The 16758-nt window shown below is 45.7% G+C and overlaps 1 protein-coding gene across 1 annotated transcript in view; it reads left to right on the top strand.

Moving 5' to 3' along the window:
- Window positions 1-7117: 7117 nt before the first annotated feature.
- LOC121870683 overlaps window positions 7118-16758 on the top strand; it is a 73633-nt gene continuing 63992 nt past the window's right edge. Inside the window, exon 1 of the mRNA XM_042372629.1 lies at window positions 7118-7676. Coding sequence (XP_042228563.1) covers window positions 7316-7676 — 361 coding nt within the window. The 5' untranslated portion in view covers window positions 7118-7315. The remainder of the gene's footprint in view (window positions 7677-16758) is intronic.

Here is a 16758-nt window from a genome sequence, read left to right as displayed (position 1 = left end):
AACAGGTGGGGGTAATTAACAGGTAAATGGGGAACACTAATCATCAGGTGGGGCTAATTAACAGGTAAATGGGGACACTAATCAACAGGTGGGGGCTAATTAACAGGTAAATGGGGAACACTAATCAACAGGTGGGGCTAATTAACAGGTAAATGGGGGGGACAACAACAATCTTAAGCGTCCCTGCCTACCTGTTTACCTGGGGGATTAATAACTCACCTGTAATAAACACTGAACAGCCAGGTAGATCCAGAGGGGATTCCACCTTAGCCTTGTCACAACTATTTTTTGGGGGGTGACGTTTAATCCACCAATCAGTGAGATCTTGATTGAGTTAGTTAGTTCTTATTGGCTGTTTCTTTGGCTGCTGGTGAGAAATGGAGGGATGGGAATGAGATTTCTTGAAGGAATAAGGAAGATGGTGTGTGTGTGTGTGTGTGTGTGTGTGTGTGTGTGTGTGTGTGTGTGTGTGTGTGCTTAGATGATAATTAAAGAAATCACTAGTTATTAAGAAGCTAGAAGCAGGTTTTTCATACTAGTTTGGGGTTCATTCTTCTTCTTCTTCTTCCTCTTAGTATTATTGTCTTTTAATTACTGTAATCTGATGTGAGTGTGGGTGAGGGGGGGTGTGGGTAGGGGGGCGGTGTTGTGGTGTGGTGGGTGAGGAAGTGAGAGACATGAAGGGGGTGAGGCAAGTGAGAGACATGAAGGGGTGAGGCAAGTGAGAGACATGAAGGGGTGAGGCAAGTGGAGACATGAAGGGGTGAGGGAAGTGAGAGACATGGAGGGGTGAGGCAAGTGAGAGACATGAGGGGGTGAGAAGTGGAGAGATGAGGCAAGTGGCGTACCGGCTAACTCGAGTACTGGCGTGTGAATGCGGTCTCAGCTACGGGAATTCGCTGGAGTGGTGGTGGAAGTGTCTGAGGGGGGTGAGGGGGAGGGGGGGAGAGAGAGGGGTGGGTGGGAGGGGAGGGGGTGAGAGAGAGGGGGAGGGGGGAGAGGGAGGGGTGAGAAGGGGATTTGTTGTACAAGTGAGGAGTAGACACTACAGGTAGGTGGGCCAGTGATCGTGTAGGTGTGTTACCTGGAGGAACGCTGCTCCATACGCTTGCACCCACCCACCACCTTAACCTACTCCACTCCTAACCCACTCCCCAACCCACCTTAACCCACCTTATAACATCCGTAACTAACCATCACTGATTCGTTCGTTAAATAACTCGGAATTTCGTAATTAATTGTTCCCTTACCTGGACTAATGACAAACACCTGTAATTAGACTCCCGAAAAGAAAATGGCGTCAAACTTGCACCGAGACTCAGTGTTCGGGAAATATAAGACTGACTTGGGAAACATTGTGAGGCCGGGTGTGTATGTGAGCCGGATAGTGACGTGTGAGGCCGGATAGTGGAGTGTGAGGCCGGATAGTGGAGTGTGAGGCCAGATAGTGACGTCTAAGATCATAATAGTGACGTGTGTGGCCGGATAGTGGAGTCTGATGCCGGATAGTGAAATGTGGCCTGATAGTGGAGTCTGATGCCGGATAGTGACGTCTAATGCCATAATAGTGACGTGTGGTGGATAGTGACGTCTAATACCATAATAGTGACGTGTGTGGCCGGATAGTAGAGTCTGATGCCGGATAGTGAAATGTGTGGCCGGATAGTGACATATATAAAGCCTGATAGCTGAATACTGGCGGGAAGTTTTACACCATGGCATAAAATACGGGTCTGGCCGGATAGACGATACAGACCGGATACTCGGGATGAGAATAGATGGGTGAGAGTGTTTAGGATTTGTAGGTAAGTAATGTCTTGGCGGGAAGGAAGTGGTGGGGGGTGTTATTGATGGTGGTAGTGGTGATGGTGGACACTGGTAGTTGGGAGTCTATGATTGTGGTGATGGTGGTAGTGGTGTAGGAGGGGAAGGGGGAGGGAGGAGGAGGGGATAGTGCCAGTCTTCCCTATTGTTATTAAAAATGGTTAGGTTAGGTTAGGTTAGGTTAGGTTGTTGTTGTCATGTTTATAGGTGGAGATATTATGTGTGTTGGGGGAGGGGTGAACCTAACCTAACACTAACAGGGAAAAGCATCGTTTAAAACAGCTCTAGTATCGTAGGGTGAAGACCTTACCATACCAGGCGACACGTTAGGTCAGTCTTAGCTCGGGTGGTTGTCAGAGGCGGAGAGTTACAATAGCTTCCTTGTTTGGTGAGATTTAACAAGACTTGGGTGTAAAAGTGTGTAAGTGTATAAATATGTACGTGTAAAGAGTGTGTAAGTGTATGTGTAAAAGTTTATAGTTATGTAAGTGTGTAAGTGTATAGTATATAATAGGTGGAGGTGAGGGAAGGGTGGTGTGAGGTGTACCCTGCTACATGTTTCACGCCCACACGCCCGCCACCAGGTACAGAAGCTTCACCTTTTTGGCGTCATCGAAAAAGCTGTCGAGGCCTCGTGTTGTGAGGAACGATGTTTTGTCTCAGAAATTGGATGAGGTTGTGAGGGGGGGTGGGGAGGAGGGGAGGGGAGGAGTGGGGAGGGGAGGAGGGGAGGGGAGGAGGGGGAGGGGTTGGAGAGGGCCGTGAGCGGAGAAAGTGCAGGGGTGAGTACCAGGCGGGTGGGCGGCTGGATGGGCGGGTGTGGAGGGCGGAGTGGGTGGAGTGGGGGTGGTGGAAACATACTGTATATAGTAGAGTGTTTTTTCTCCCCATCTTGTACCTCCTTTCTCTTGTGTGATGGGGAGGGGGGGACAGTTATGGTGGAGGAGGCAGTGTGTTGACGTGAGGGTGTTGCTGGGAGGTCCTCACGAGTCGAGTTACTGCTAGAAGTGCCATTGTTTATCTCAGTGATGGGGGAGGTGAGGGTGTTGGGGAGATGGAGGTGGGGGGAGGAGAAAGGTGGAAAGTGGGGAGGAGACGAGGATGAGATGGAAGGAGGAGGTGGGGAGGGGAATGAGAGATCTAGGCTAAAGTGTGTTGTGGGAAGGCAGGGAGAGGAGTGGAAGGAAGGAGGAGTGGTAAGAAGGAAGGTGAGGGAACAGGAAGTGGGGTGAGGGAGAGGAGCGGTAGGTGAGGGAGGAGTGTGTGGCAGATGTTGGCCACCACAACGGCTTACACAGTTACTCCTCCACACACACACACACACACACATCACAATGTTAACAGTAGACTAAGAACATCTACCCCCCACCCCCCGCCTCTCTCCAACACTGTGGAGGAAGCAGTGGTGGTGACTGACACTCCCCAACAATCAAGGGTGTTGGAGGAGGTGTGGTGGTGATAGTGGTGGTTGGGTGTTGATGCTGGAGGTAAGGTCACCTAGCTATCTTTATCTGAGTAAACTAACTATTGTAAACCACTTCAGCTCCCTCGTCGCTGTCCTAACCTAAACCTAACCTAACCTAACCTAACCTAACCTAAACTAACCTAGCCTAAACCTAACCCTTGTATATGCTATAGTGTTTAACTTAAGGAGGAACCGTCACTCGTGTCCTTCCTTCTACCACCACATACCACCACACACTACCACATCCCACTAGCCACACCACTAGTCCACTATTAAGTTATCAGTAATTCAAAGAGACGTGTTTGTGGACGAGTGTTTTAAGGGGAGCGTCTGGTGTGTGTGTGTGTGTGTGTGTGTGGACAGTGTACAAGATTCATGAGTCTCCGAGGGCGGGTGTTGCCTTAACGCTCAGACGGACAAGTGTGAGAGAGGTCGCCCTTCAACCTCACCCTCCAACCTGACCTAACCCTCCAACTACCTCACCCTCCAACCTAACTCACCCTCCAACCCTTTCACCCTCCAACTACCTCACCCTCCAACCACCTCACCCTCCAACTACCTCACCCTAACCCTAACGTTTGGTGAGATCATACTGGCCAGGCCTCCTCCTGACACTGACCTTTGTAAACTGTTAATGAATATGATGTATTTCTTTGTGTGTGAACCTCTGTCCCGCGTGGCAGTGAGAAGTGATACCACCTCAGTGTCAAGACCTGACTGAATTACTTAGAATTGGCAAACTGTACTACAAGCTTTGCAAATTTATTAAACTAAACTACACTCTTCCTGTTCTCTTCTCTTCTGCCACACATCCCTCCTCCTCCTCCTCCCTCCTCCTCCCCCTCCCTCCCTCCCCAACACACGCCAGGCTTACACTTAATGCCCCAAGTCAATAATCTGGTGGGATATGAATGATGTCATGGCTCTGTCCAGCCTAAAATTTGGCACCCAGCCTGTGCCACCCAGTCTTGTGCCATCCAGCCTTATAGTACCCAGCCTTATAGTGACCCAGCCTTATAGTGCCACCCAGCCTATAGTGCCACCCAGCCTATAGTGCCACCAGCCTTATAGTGCCACCCAGCCTTATAGTGCCACCAGCCTTATAGTGCCACCCAGCCTTAGTGCCACCCAGCCTTATAGTGCACCCAGCCTTATAGGCACCCAGCCTTATAGTGTGCCACCCAGCCTTATAGTGCCACCCAGCCTTATAGTGCCACCCAGCCTTATAGTGCCACCCAGCCTTAAGCACCTTATAGTGCCACCCAGCCTTATAGTGCCACCCAGCCTTAAGTGCCACTCCTAGTGCCACCCAGCCTTATAGTGCCACCCAGCCTTATAGTGCCCAGCCTTAGTGCCACCCAGCCTTATAGTGCCACCAGCCTTATAGTGCCACCCAGCCTTAGTGCCACCAGCCTTATAGTGCCACCAGCCTTATAGTGCCACCCAGCCTTATAGTGCCACCCACCAGTGCCACCCAGCCTTATAGTGCCACCCAGCCTATAGTGCCACCCAGCCTTATAGTGCCACCCAGCCTTATAGTGCCACCGCCCAGCCTTATAGTGCCACCCAGCCTTATAGTGCCACCCAGCCTTGGTGCCACCCAACCTTATAGTGCCACCCAGCCTTATAGTGCCACCCAGCCTTATAGTGCACCTAGTGCCACCCAGCCTTATAGTGCCACCCAGCCTTATAGTGCCACCCAGCCTAGTGCCACCAGCCTTATAGTGCCACCCAGCATAGTGCCACCACCTTATAGTGCCACCCAGCCTTATAGTGCCACCCAGCCTTATAGTGCCACCCAGCCTTAGGTGCCACTCAGCCTTATAGTGCCACCAGCCTTATAGTGCCACCCAGCCTTATAGTGCCCAGCCTTAGTGCCACTCAGCCTTATAGTGCCACTCCAGTAATACTAGCTCACCTTAATGGCAGCGTTCAGAGATGACACTCTTACTGGCGTGAATCCGGATAACAGTGCCATTAACGTTAGTGGTGTCTCTTAGGTAACAGTGCCACTGTCTTAATGGTGCCTTCTGTCTCATGCGGCTTGGAAATAATAGTGCCAACAACAATTACTGAGTTTAATAATAGTGCCAACAACAATTACTGAGTTTAATAATAGTGCCAACAACAATTACTGAGTTTAATAATAGTGCCAACAACAATTACTGAGTTTAATAATAGTGCCAATAACAATTACTGAGTTTAATAATAGTGCAACAACAATTACTGAGTTTAATAATAGTGCCAACAACAATTACTGAGTTTAATAGTGCAATAACAATTACTGAGTTTAATAATAGTGCCAATAACAATTACTGAGTTTAATAATAGTGCCAACAACAATTACTGAGTTTAATAATAGGCCAACAACAATTACTGAGTTTAATAATAGTGCCAATAACAATTACTGAGTTTAATAATAGTACAACAATTACTGAGTTTAATAATAGTACAACAATTACTGAGTTTAATAATAGTGCCAACAACAATTACTGAGTTTAATAATAGTGCCAACAACAATTACTGAGTTTAATAATAGTGCCAACAACAATTACTGAGTTTAATAATAGTGCCAACAACAATTACTGAGTTTAATAATAGTGCCAATAACAATGACTGAGCTTATAGTGCCAACAACAATTACTGAGTTTAATAGTGCCAACAACAATTACTGAGTTTAATAATAGTGCCAACAACAATTACTGAGTTTAATAATAGTGCCAACAACAATTACTGAGTTTAATAATAGTGCCAATAACAATGACTTACGGGTTCATTATGGCACCCAACATGTGATCGTCACCATGCTGTTAGGTTTGGTTAGGTTAGGTTAGGTTAGGTTAGGTTAGGTTAGGTTAGGTTAGGTTAGGTTAGGTTAGGTTATGGTGTTTAATCATCAGGTGAAATAAACTAGGGTGCCTTATTTTGATATGATCCCCAGTTACACCAAAATAGGAGTGCCACAGTGTAATATTCTCTCCTAATAGTGCCATTCTTAAGCTTAGAGTGCCACTTGGAGTAATAGAGTAATCCTCGTATTAGTGCCACCAACTGATAGTGCCAGCCAGCTAACTGTACCTTCAAGAATAACATTTAAACGGACGGTAATGCCACCAAAGTAATAGTGCCACGTTAATAGTGCCAATTGGATTATGACAGGCAGAGTGTAATGCCAAGAGGGTCGTTATAGGTCGTCCACTACCTAACCTAACCACCACTACCCTACACCCCTCCTCCCTCTACCTCCCCCTATCACACACCCTTCTTCCTCTCTCCCCACCTCACACCCCCCTCCTTCACCCCCCACACCCCCTCCTTCACCTCCACCCCCTCCTTCACCTCCCACCCCCTCCTTCACCCCTCCTTCTTCACCTCCCACACCCCCTCCTTCACCTCCACCCCCCTCCTCCAACACCCCCCTCACCTCCCACTCACTCTTAATATTTCACCAAACTCTGAGGCGCTGCAACTTACCCTTATGTAAATTAATTAATGTTTAATGATTTTCACCGAGCGCAAACTCCGCCGTCAGCCCTTAACTGCGCTCAAGTGACTCAAGTAATATTTGATCATGTTAAATTGAGCGTTATTTTTGTGTTAATATTTACGCTGTTTTAGGATCACCCGAAGATTAATACCTCAGCTTATTTTCACCTAATGATTTAACACGCTAATGCTGCCTTGGGGGTTAGGTTGGGTTAGCTGGGGGGGAGTTACAGGTGTGGAATAATAAGACAGGTGTGGAATAATAAGACAGGTGTGGAATAATAAGACAGGTGTGGAAATTTATGACAAATGTGGGTTACTTAGACAGGTGTTAACTCTCGAAAAGGTGTGGAACTCAAGAACAGGTGTGAAACTCAAGAACAGGTGTGGAACTCAAGAACAGGTGTGGAACTATAACAGGTGTGAAACTGTCGAACAGGTGTATAGAGAGTGACCCCCTAACCCTGACCCTAAGATGAAACCAAGTCACCAGGCGAGTGAGGGTGATCTTGGTGACGATGCGTGCCGGCAGGAGGGAAGATGAGGCCATGGAAGGCACGCAAAACTCACCAGGACTCCAAGCTAGTGGCCAGGCGCGGTAACCTGGTGATCCGCGTACAGTATAGTGGTGATGAGAGGCGTGGTGGTGGCTCTGACGTGAGGAGGAATAGGGTGGCGTGGGGATGTGGGTGCGGTAGACTGGATGACCCACGCCACCCACGCTACCCACGCCACCCTCACTCTGACCCCGACAACAAGAACTCCTGTGTCCTGCTGGTGTATAAGAAGAAGAAGGCGAAGCAGAAGGGAGGTGGTAAGGGTCTTGGTGCGAAAGGTCCTCTCCGTCAGCAGCGGCCGGCCACAGGAGGAGGCAACACTAACATAATTTTCTATAAAAAAGGTAATTTTTTTTCTCCATTTCCTTTCCTTCCACACACACACACACACACACACACACACACACACACACACACACACACCTCTTCCACGTATACAAAACAGCTACCATCCACTCCACACTCCACCACACCACCACCTCCCATCACCCCACCACCTCCATCACCCCACCACCTCCATCACCCACCCTCCATCACCCCATCACCTCCCATCACTCCCCCACCACTCCATCACCTCCATCACCCCCACTTCTCCATATCATCTCACCACCCTCCATCACTCCCCTACCACCCCCCATCATCTCTCACCACCCCCATCACCCCCCACCCCCATCACCCCACCCTCCATCACCCCACCACCTCTAATCACCTCCATCACCCCCCATCACTCCATCACCCCACCACCCCCTCATAGTTACTCATCATTATATCAAGTAATGGCTGGTTTAGGGATCCCGGGTGACATAGTGGTTTATTAACTTTAATAGGGAAAAATATATTAATTTCCTCTTCCTTTACAACTCCCTGGTGCCGAGGAGTTTTTTCCCTCGTGTATGAGTCAAGGAAATAACTTGTATATAAGACGGATATAAGAGAGGTTTTATTTCAGGTTTGCGTTATGGATTTTTTTTATGGTGTTGGTGGCGCTATTAACGTGCTATTATTAACGTGCTATTATTAACGTGCTATTATTAACGTGCTATTATTAACATGCTATTATGAACGTGCTATTAGGCAAATTAGTTGTGTGGTGAGGAATTTACTACCGGACTATTTATAATGTGGCTATTAATTCCACCTAATTTATCCGGGTTGTGTTCTGGTGAGCCTTATTATTATTACCAGTCTGTTGTGGAGGTTTAATGGTGTGAGAGAGAGAGAGAGAGAGAGAGGTTAGGGTGGCTACATGTGGATTACAGTCTGGAGAGGAAGGTGGTGGTGGTGGGTAACACAGTGCTGCCTTGTGTGTCCCTGTAACTGACACCCCTCACGCCTCACGGCCTGCTCTCCCTTACCTCCCCTCCTCTACCCAGAGACCCTCCTGTACCATCACAAACAACAAACTGAAGGGAGAGAGAGAGAGGGAGGGAGAGAGGAGAGAGAGAGAGGGAGGGAGAAGGGAGGAGAGGGGAGAGGAGTTGTTGTTGTTGGGGTGTTGTTGGAGGAGAGTCACAGGTGGTGGAGGCGAGTCTGTGGTATGGATAATCTTACTATTGGGTTGAGTCTCAATGATGTTGGGGGGTCTCTCTCTCTCTCTCTCTCTCTCTCTCTCTCTCCTCCCGTATTTATAATAATATTTTCAACTTCTATATTTATTTATTAATATTAGATAAGTTTTGACCCTGATCATATTAATTTACATAATTACCACATTAGGTGAGTTAATTATGCTCATATTTTAAAAGGTGTTATTTATAATTTTTGGTTCACTGAAGATTATCCCCTAGCGCTAACCTAACCTGACCTAACTTGACCAACCCTAACTTGAGTATCGTTAGGGTTTTAATCCTCCAGGTGAAATAGGCTGGTTGGGGGTAATGTTCAGGTGAATGGTAAGGTAAATTAGAGGCGACAGGTAGCTAATGATGCAGGTGTAATAATGAGGTGTCGGTGTAGTGTATGTGTAGTGTTGGAGGGTGTTGGTGTAGTGTTAGTTGGGTGTTGTGTAGTGTTGGAGGGTGTAGTGTTGTGTAGTGTTGGGGTGCGGGGTGTTGGTGTTGGTGTAGTGTACAGTGTAGGAGTGGTATGGTGTAGCTGGTCACTGGTGCACATACTGGTCTCTCCTCACCCCCACCCACCCACATGAACAATAACACCCCATTGTCTAGTCCTCAGGGGGGGGCAATACCTAAATTATTCCACTGTATCAGGTGGGTTAAAAACAGGATTACAGTTGATATTACATAGAGAGGGTTGTAAATAATAGGCTAATGTTATGTACTGTAATTGTAGTGTGTGTGTGTGTGTGAACTCCGGGTGCTGTAGACTGCTCGTGGTGGCAGTGGGTGTAGACAGGTGAGAGTGACAGACAGGTGTAGACAGGTGAGGGTGACGACAGGTGTAGACAGGTGAGAGTGACAGACAGGTGTAGACAGGTGAGGGTGACAGACAGGTGTAGACAGGTGAGGGTGACAGACAGGTGTACCCGCAGCCTTCCTCTTTTCTTTCATATTTTAAAGCCGCCCTCTTGATGAAGCCTAGGTCCTCCTCCTCCTCCTTCCTCCTCCTCCTCCTCCTCCTCCTCTCCTCCTCCTCCTCCTCCTCCCTCTTCTCCTCCCTCCCTCCTTCCTCTTGCTCCTCCTCCTCCTCGGTGTTTGGGGGGCACCCACCTCCCCCCACACACACCTTCATTACAGCCATGGCAATATTTACAGGTGTTCTTTTACAGTCATAGACGATGATGTAAAAAAGGTGTAAAAAATAATAATTACAGGTAAGTGAAAGACGTAATTAGGGTCAGGTTACTCAGGTGTGTTGGTGTTACCTGTGTGGAGATATTCGTAATTAATTTTTGTTTTATTTTAGAGTCTTATGCTTGTCTGTCTGTCTGTCTGTCTGTGTCTGTCTGTCTGTCAGTCATAAGTGTGTGATGACTACAGCTAGAGTGCAGTAGAGTGCGCCACGAGGAGTGTATCACAAGAAACCGTTCTAAGCTTTATGTCTCACCTTAACGCGGGAGTCAGGTTGAAGCGTTCTAAGCTTTATGTCCCAGCTTAACAGGAGAGCCAGGTTGAGGCGTTTTAAATTTTATGTCCCAGCTTAAAGGGAGAACCAGGTTGAGGCGTTCTAAGCTTTATGTCTCAGCTTAACGGGAGAGCTAGCTTGAGGCGTCCTCCCACGGCTCACCAGGAAGGAAGACGAACGCAGGAGATTCTGTAGGATTTTGTTGTCAGTAGTTTGTTATAGATCTCTCTCTCTCTCTCTCAAAGGACAGTATGGTACAGTTAAGGACACCAAGTACAGTATTTACACCACGTACGGTAACTTGACGGTACGTGAGTAGGAACGGCTCTCTCCTCTCGTCCTTGTTGTGGTTGTTGTTGGTGGTGGTGGTTGGATTGTGGTTGTTGTTGTAGTTGTGGTGGTTGTTATGCGTGTAGTTGTTGTTGCTCTTGATATAAAATTATTATTATTATTATTTTCATCCTTATCGTCATTATAGTCATCATCATTATAGTCATCATCATCATCATCATCATTATGTAAGGTCTTCATCACTTGGAGTAGACTTGATCGTTTTATTCTGTGCAAAGCTATACCTCAGGCTGGGTATGAAAAGGATGAAGTGGGGAGGAGTTGGAAGGAGGAACTCAAGTGAGAAGTAGTGTGGAGGAGTAGCTTGTTAAGTGATTTTCCTCTCTACACACACACACTCGTCTGTTTTTACTTCCACTAAATACGTGTGTGTGTGTGTGTGTGTGTGTGTGTGTGTGTGTGTGCCACCACTACCACCTGCCACACCACACCACCACTACCATCACCACCACCACCACCACCACCACCACCAAGCTTCGGGTGTTTTTGAGTGTTTAACATGTAAATTTTTTTGGTTTGCTTGAGTTAACATTGTAAGCTGCTTATTTATATTGGTGGAACGTTGAAGATGAGTGGGGTGGGTGGGGTGGGTGGGTGGGTGAGTGGGTGGGGTGGGTGGGTGGGGTGGGGTGGAGTGGAAGCTGCGGTGTGGGGGCAGGAAAGAAGATCCGCCAGCTATCATGATAACGGCTCACGTGCTCCACCCACCCACCCAGCTACCCGCCCACCCACCCAGCTACCCGCCCACCCACCCAACCACCCAGCCAGAGAACCACCTAGAACGCACATGGCCAGCCAGTCACTTATTGAGCCAGGCAGCCACTCTTACCAGTCAACAGTCATGCTATCCAGTCAGTGAGTCAGCTGGCGAACCATGTTGTCAGTTGATCCGCCAGCCAGTCAGCCAGCCAGTCTTCCTTTCTCTTGGTGCTGACGTTGGCTGACGGGACATACATGACAGTTGGGAGGACGGGAGATGTAAGGAGACAGGGAGGGGGTGTGACGTAGCTCCCCCCTCCCCTCCATCTCCCCTCCAACCCCTCCATCTCCCCTCCAACCCCTCCTCCCCTCCATCTTCCCCCCCCTCCATCCCCTCACCTCCCCACCCTCATCTCCCCATCTCCTCCCCACAACACCAAGACTCCCATATCCAGGTAACCTCATCTCCCACTAATTACACCTCCACCTGAGTAATTACCTCTCATTACATCACGAGTCAGTTACTTAAGCTATTTCACATGGCATTCCCACAAGACAGCTAAATACTGCTAATACTCGTTACCTAATATAGCAGTTACTGGTATATAAGAGAAAATAAGAATTAAACCAGGGTGAAGGATTATGTTGTATATTTTGGTGTGAGGTTAGGTTAGGTTAGGTTCGGTTAGGTTAGGTTCGGTTAGGTTAGGTTAGGTTAGGTTAGGTTAGGTTCGGTATATTGTCTATGTGTGTCTGTCTGTCTTTAATGATGTCTATCTCTCTATCTATTTCTTATCTATATACAGTTAAACTCGTAAAGCTTCGATGCATATGACATGAAAATTTACTTCAATATATATTATAACAAACAAAATTGACTATGTTAAATAAATACAGTAGAACACATAAGGACATGACACACACACACATAACATACATATTGACACATATTAGATATTTTTTTAGACTCGTGCTGTGAGGTAGACGGGTGGCCCCTTAAAAAGCCGTTTTCTCTTCCTCCGCCAACAGCTATGACAAAAAACGGCTTTTTTTATTTTTGTATTTTATCCTATTTTTCAGATTTGTCCAAAATGTCCACGATTTTACCCAATTTTTTCCCATATTCCAGTTAATTTCATATTTTTCTTATCAATGTCGCCATGTTTTCCCAGAGTCTTGATATTTCCTCAATTTTAAGCATTTTGCCTTAATAATACGAAAATGTTTTGGGGTAATCGGCTTAAAATCCTCCCCTGAAATATATTTGGTTCATATACAATAGGTTATTTTAATTATATCTTTGTGGGGTGTCTAATCATCAGGTAAAATAAGCTGGGGTGTCTAATCATCAGGTAAAATAAGCTGTGGTGCCTAATCATCAGGTAAAATAAGCTGGGGATAGTGGATAGGTCTTGTCTAGTGACGTAATGTTCCTACCTCTGGGATTTAAAATTTAAAAGGCTGTTGTATACAGGATGACTGGCAGTTTATGACCATGGCACAAAAACATCTCAAAGGGGTAGTGTATAATTTAACGCTAGCTACTGTATGGAGGTTGATATAGTGAATTAATGGTGAATAATGAAGGTCGTATGGTTGAGAGGGGTGGCCGTATGGTTGAGAGAGGGGGTAGGTGGGGGAGGGGAGGGGAGGGGGGTTGAACGATTCTCCACCAACCGTTCTTTGTGACGCGCCCAACCTCTCATCTTTCCCGCCACTGGACATTTAAATTTCAAGTGTAACCAGTGTTGTGGGCGGGTGGCGGGGCAGGGTGGGCGGGTGGATGGGGCAGGGTGGGCGGGTGGGTGGCGGGAGACGTTGGTACCAAACCAGTTTTCTGTGTCAGGGCGTTTGTTATTGTCTGACTTAGGATATGGTCACTCAGCTTACACACACACACACACACGCACACACGCGCACGCACACACACACACACACACACGCACACACACACACACACCACTTATCTTAATTCTATAATAAATATGTAAAAAAAAATATATATAATCATACTAAATTAGGGTGTACTAGTGTGTGTTAAATTAGGGTGTGTGTTAAATTAGGGTGTGTGTTAAATTAGGGTGTACTAGTGTGTGTTAAATTAGGGTGTACTAGTGTGTGTGTTGTGTGATAGCGAGGCAGTTGGCAAGGTGGTGGCAATATGGTGTCTGCTTTTATTGTGGCAGCTGCTGGTAGTCATCCGAACACCAGCTGCTGTACTGTTAACCGGACACTCAGACCTCACCTGGAAGGGGCGGAGATAGATGGATATTTTTAAATTCAACACATCTATTGTATTATCTGTATGAATATTGAATTAATCGTCAGGTTGTATGATTATTTTACTGTATACAAATCAATCAATCCGTTAATTAACTTTAGGCGGACACTTGATGGAAAATAACGTAGTCTATGTGATTGGCTGTTACGTTTTCTTTCTTCATCTACAGAAAACGAAGTGGAGTGTTTAATAAGGATAACTTAACTATTCCCTATCATACAGAATTACTCTCCTTATACAATTACTATTTTAAGAATATTTTTCACTGTCGTATCTTTTTTCTTAGTCATTATATAAAACAAAAACATATTCCTCAGAGTTATTAATTAAAAACAAAATTTTCACCTGGTTACAAATTGTTGGCAGTGACCCAGCCAACTCGTAACGGCTGAGAACTGATTGAAAGTTGAATTCGTATCAGTTCAGCCGTGTTCAGTCATACTCATGAGACGTCCGCTAAGCACGGTAGAATAATGAGATAACACGGTAGAATAATGAGATAACACGGTAGAATAATGATATAACACGGTAGGATAATGAGATAACACGGTAGAATAATGAGATAACACGGTAGAATAATGAGATAACACGGTAGATTAATGAGATAACACGGTAGGTTAATGAGATAACACGGTAGAATAATGAGATAACACGGTAGAATAATGAGATAACACGGTAGAATAATGAGATAACACGGTAGAACAATGAGATAACACGGTAGAATAATGAGATAACACGGTAGAATAATGAGATAACACGGTAGAATAATGAGATAACACGGTAGAATAATGATATAACACGGTAGAATAATAATATAACACGGTAGAATAATTATATGTTTTAATTTAAGGCGATAAGTGTGAGTTTGTCTAGTCTAGTGACCTTGGTGGATGGGGGGGGGTGCTTATTATTATTATTATTATTATTATTATTATTATTATTATTATTATTATTATTATTATTTTTATTATTATTTTTATTATTATTATTATTATTATTATTATTATTATTATTATTATTATTATTATTATTATAGCTCATAGGTTTTATAATACGCTGAGGAAGAGATATTATTATTTAGGGTAAGGAAGAAACAATAAAAGGTTGCCATTTAAAAGTATAATTGTTTTATGTTCGTTTCTCTCTTTTGTCAATTTGAAGATTCGGTTTGAACTTTGTAGTAGTGGAAATAGAGATAGACAGTGTGTGAAGTGGACTCCCCCCTCGTTAAATAGAGGTTTCACATATAACGGACCCTCGATATAACGGACTTTTATCTCTATAGTCCGTTAGAGGTTTTCAGTACTGTATATGTGTTGTGTATTTACCTGTAGTAACTCTTATCTTTATATTACAGGTAAGATGAGAGTTCAAGAGGTCGACTGTACCCGCTCGGCATCACCTGTAAGTGTTACCTGTCCAGAACAACTAATTACAGGTGTTCTTATATCTTCGTGAGTATATTGTTACCTGGAATTTATGTTTGTTTGTTTGTTTTAAGTGTGTATTGAGGATTTGATATTGTAAGGAGGGTTAGGTTAGGTTTTTCTTCTAAGGGAGTTTTTCTCTGAGGGGGATTTTGTCCACTCCCGTCAACCACGCTCGGGGGGGTGGGGGTCGAGGAGGAGCGTGAAGAGAGTGTAGGGGGAAGAGCGTGAGGAGAGTGTAGGGGGAAGAAGAGGTGATGGTGGAGAAGAGGAAGAAGAAGAGGTGATGATGGAGGAGGAAGAAGAAGAGGTGATGATGGAGGAGGAAGAGATTGGAGACAGTATTGGAGGAGGAGGAGAGTGTAGGAGTTACTGGGTAAACCTCGTGGTCATCAGGCAGCGGAAATATCAGAGTGTGTGGTAAGGCATTCTTGGTGGTGTTACGTGGTCGCTTCCCTCCCTCCCTCCTTCCCTCCCTCCTCCCTCCCTTCTCCCTCCCTCCCTCTCGTAGTGTTGCATAGTACCCTTAGATATCCCTAGAATGAATTTATTGGTGTAAGGGGGTGGGAGCATATGTACTTACCCTCAAGAAATTCTTCATTGTACCCACACAGTATAGTAGCATAAATGTACCTGCTCTGTCGGGGTACATTTGCTTGATATCCAAACATTATACATTATATCCACACAGTATACATGATATTCACACAGTTACATGATATTCACACAGTATACATGATAACTATCCATATTGGCAACATCTGCGGAATAGTGAACGTTCCATTGTTTACATGTCGGAATAGTGAACGTTCCATTGTTTACATGTCGGAATAGTGAACGTTCCATTGTTTACATGTCGGAATAGTGAACGTTCCATTGTTTACATGTCGGAATAGTGAACGTTCCATTGTTTACATGTCGGAATAGTGAACGTTCCATTGTTTACATATCGGAATAGTGAACGTTTCTGTGTTTACATTGAAATAACGAACACTTTTGTATATTTTTGCGACATTTATTATTATTTACGGGTTATAGTTTACATTTTACCTCGACATAGAGTCTAGTGCTATCCCGCATGTTGACGTCACCAGGTGTGTGGGGGGGGGGTGGGGGTGCATCATCCAGTGAGCTCCGGGAGTGTAGATTAATGACCTATGGACGTGTGTGTGTGTGTGTGGGGCAGGAGCGTCAAGGCCATTGTAGTGTGTAGCTGAAGAATGTTGCCTCAGCTGTCCCTCTCTCCTCTATCCACCCTTCCTATCTCCCTTGTCTCTCTCTCTCTCTCTCCCTTCTTTCATCCCTCCCTCCCATCTACCCAGTATGCACTCTTGCCTTCCTGCTGTGGTGTTGTGGTCGACCTGGGAATAAGATTTGGTTGAGGCAAATCCTGAAATGTTGGTTCAGTCCATTTACATTCAGTCAACATGGTGTGTGTGTGTGTGTGGTAGTTGGTGGTGGTGGTAATGTGGCGGCTGTGTTTGACGGTCACACACACACACACCGTCCATCACGCTGACAAATCACACACACACAGCCCAGTAGGCATTATAACCCTGACATATAATTGACTGCGCGTGAGACATTCATCACCTGGGCGTCAATCATGGCACACCTGAACAACACACACGGTCCATCATGTTG

The sequence above is a fragment of the Homarus americanus genome, unplaced genomic scaffold (assembly GCF_018991925.1).
Source record: "Homarus americanus isolate GMGI-L3 unplaced genomic scaffold, GMGI_Hamer_2.0 scaffold56333, whole genome shotgun sequence".
Taxonomy (NCBI): domain Eukaryota; kingdom Metazoa; phylum Arthropoda; class Malacostraca; order Decapoda; family Nephropidae; genus Homarus; species Homarus americanus.
This window is presented reverse-complemented; position numbering and strand designations above follow the sequence as displayed.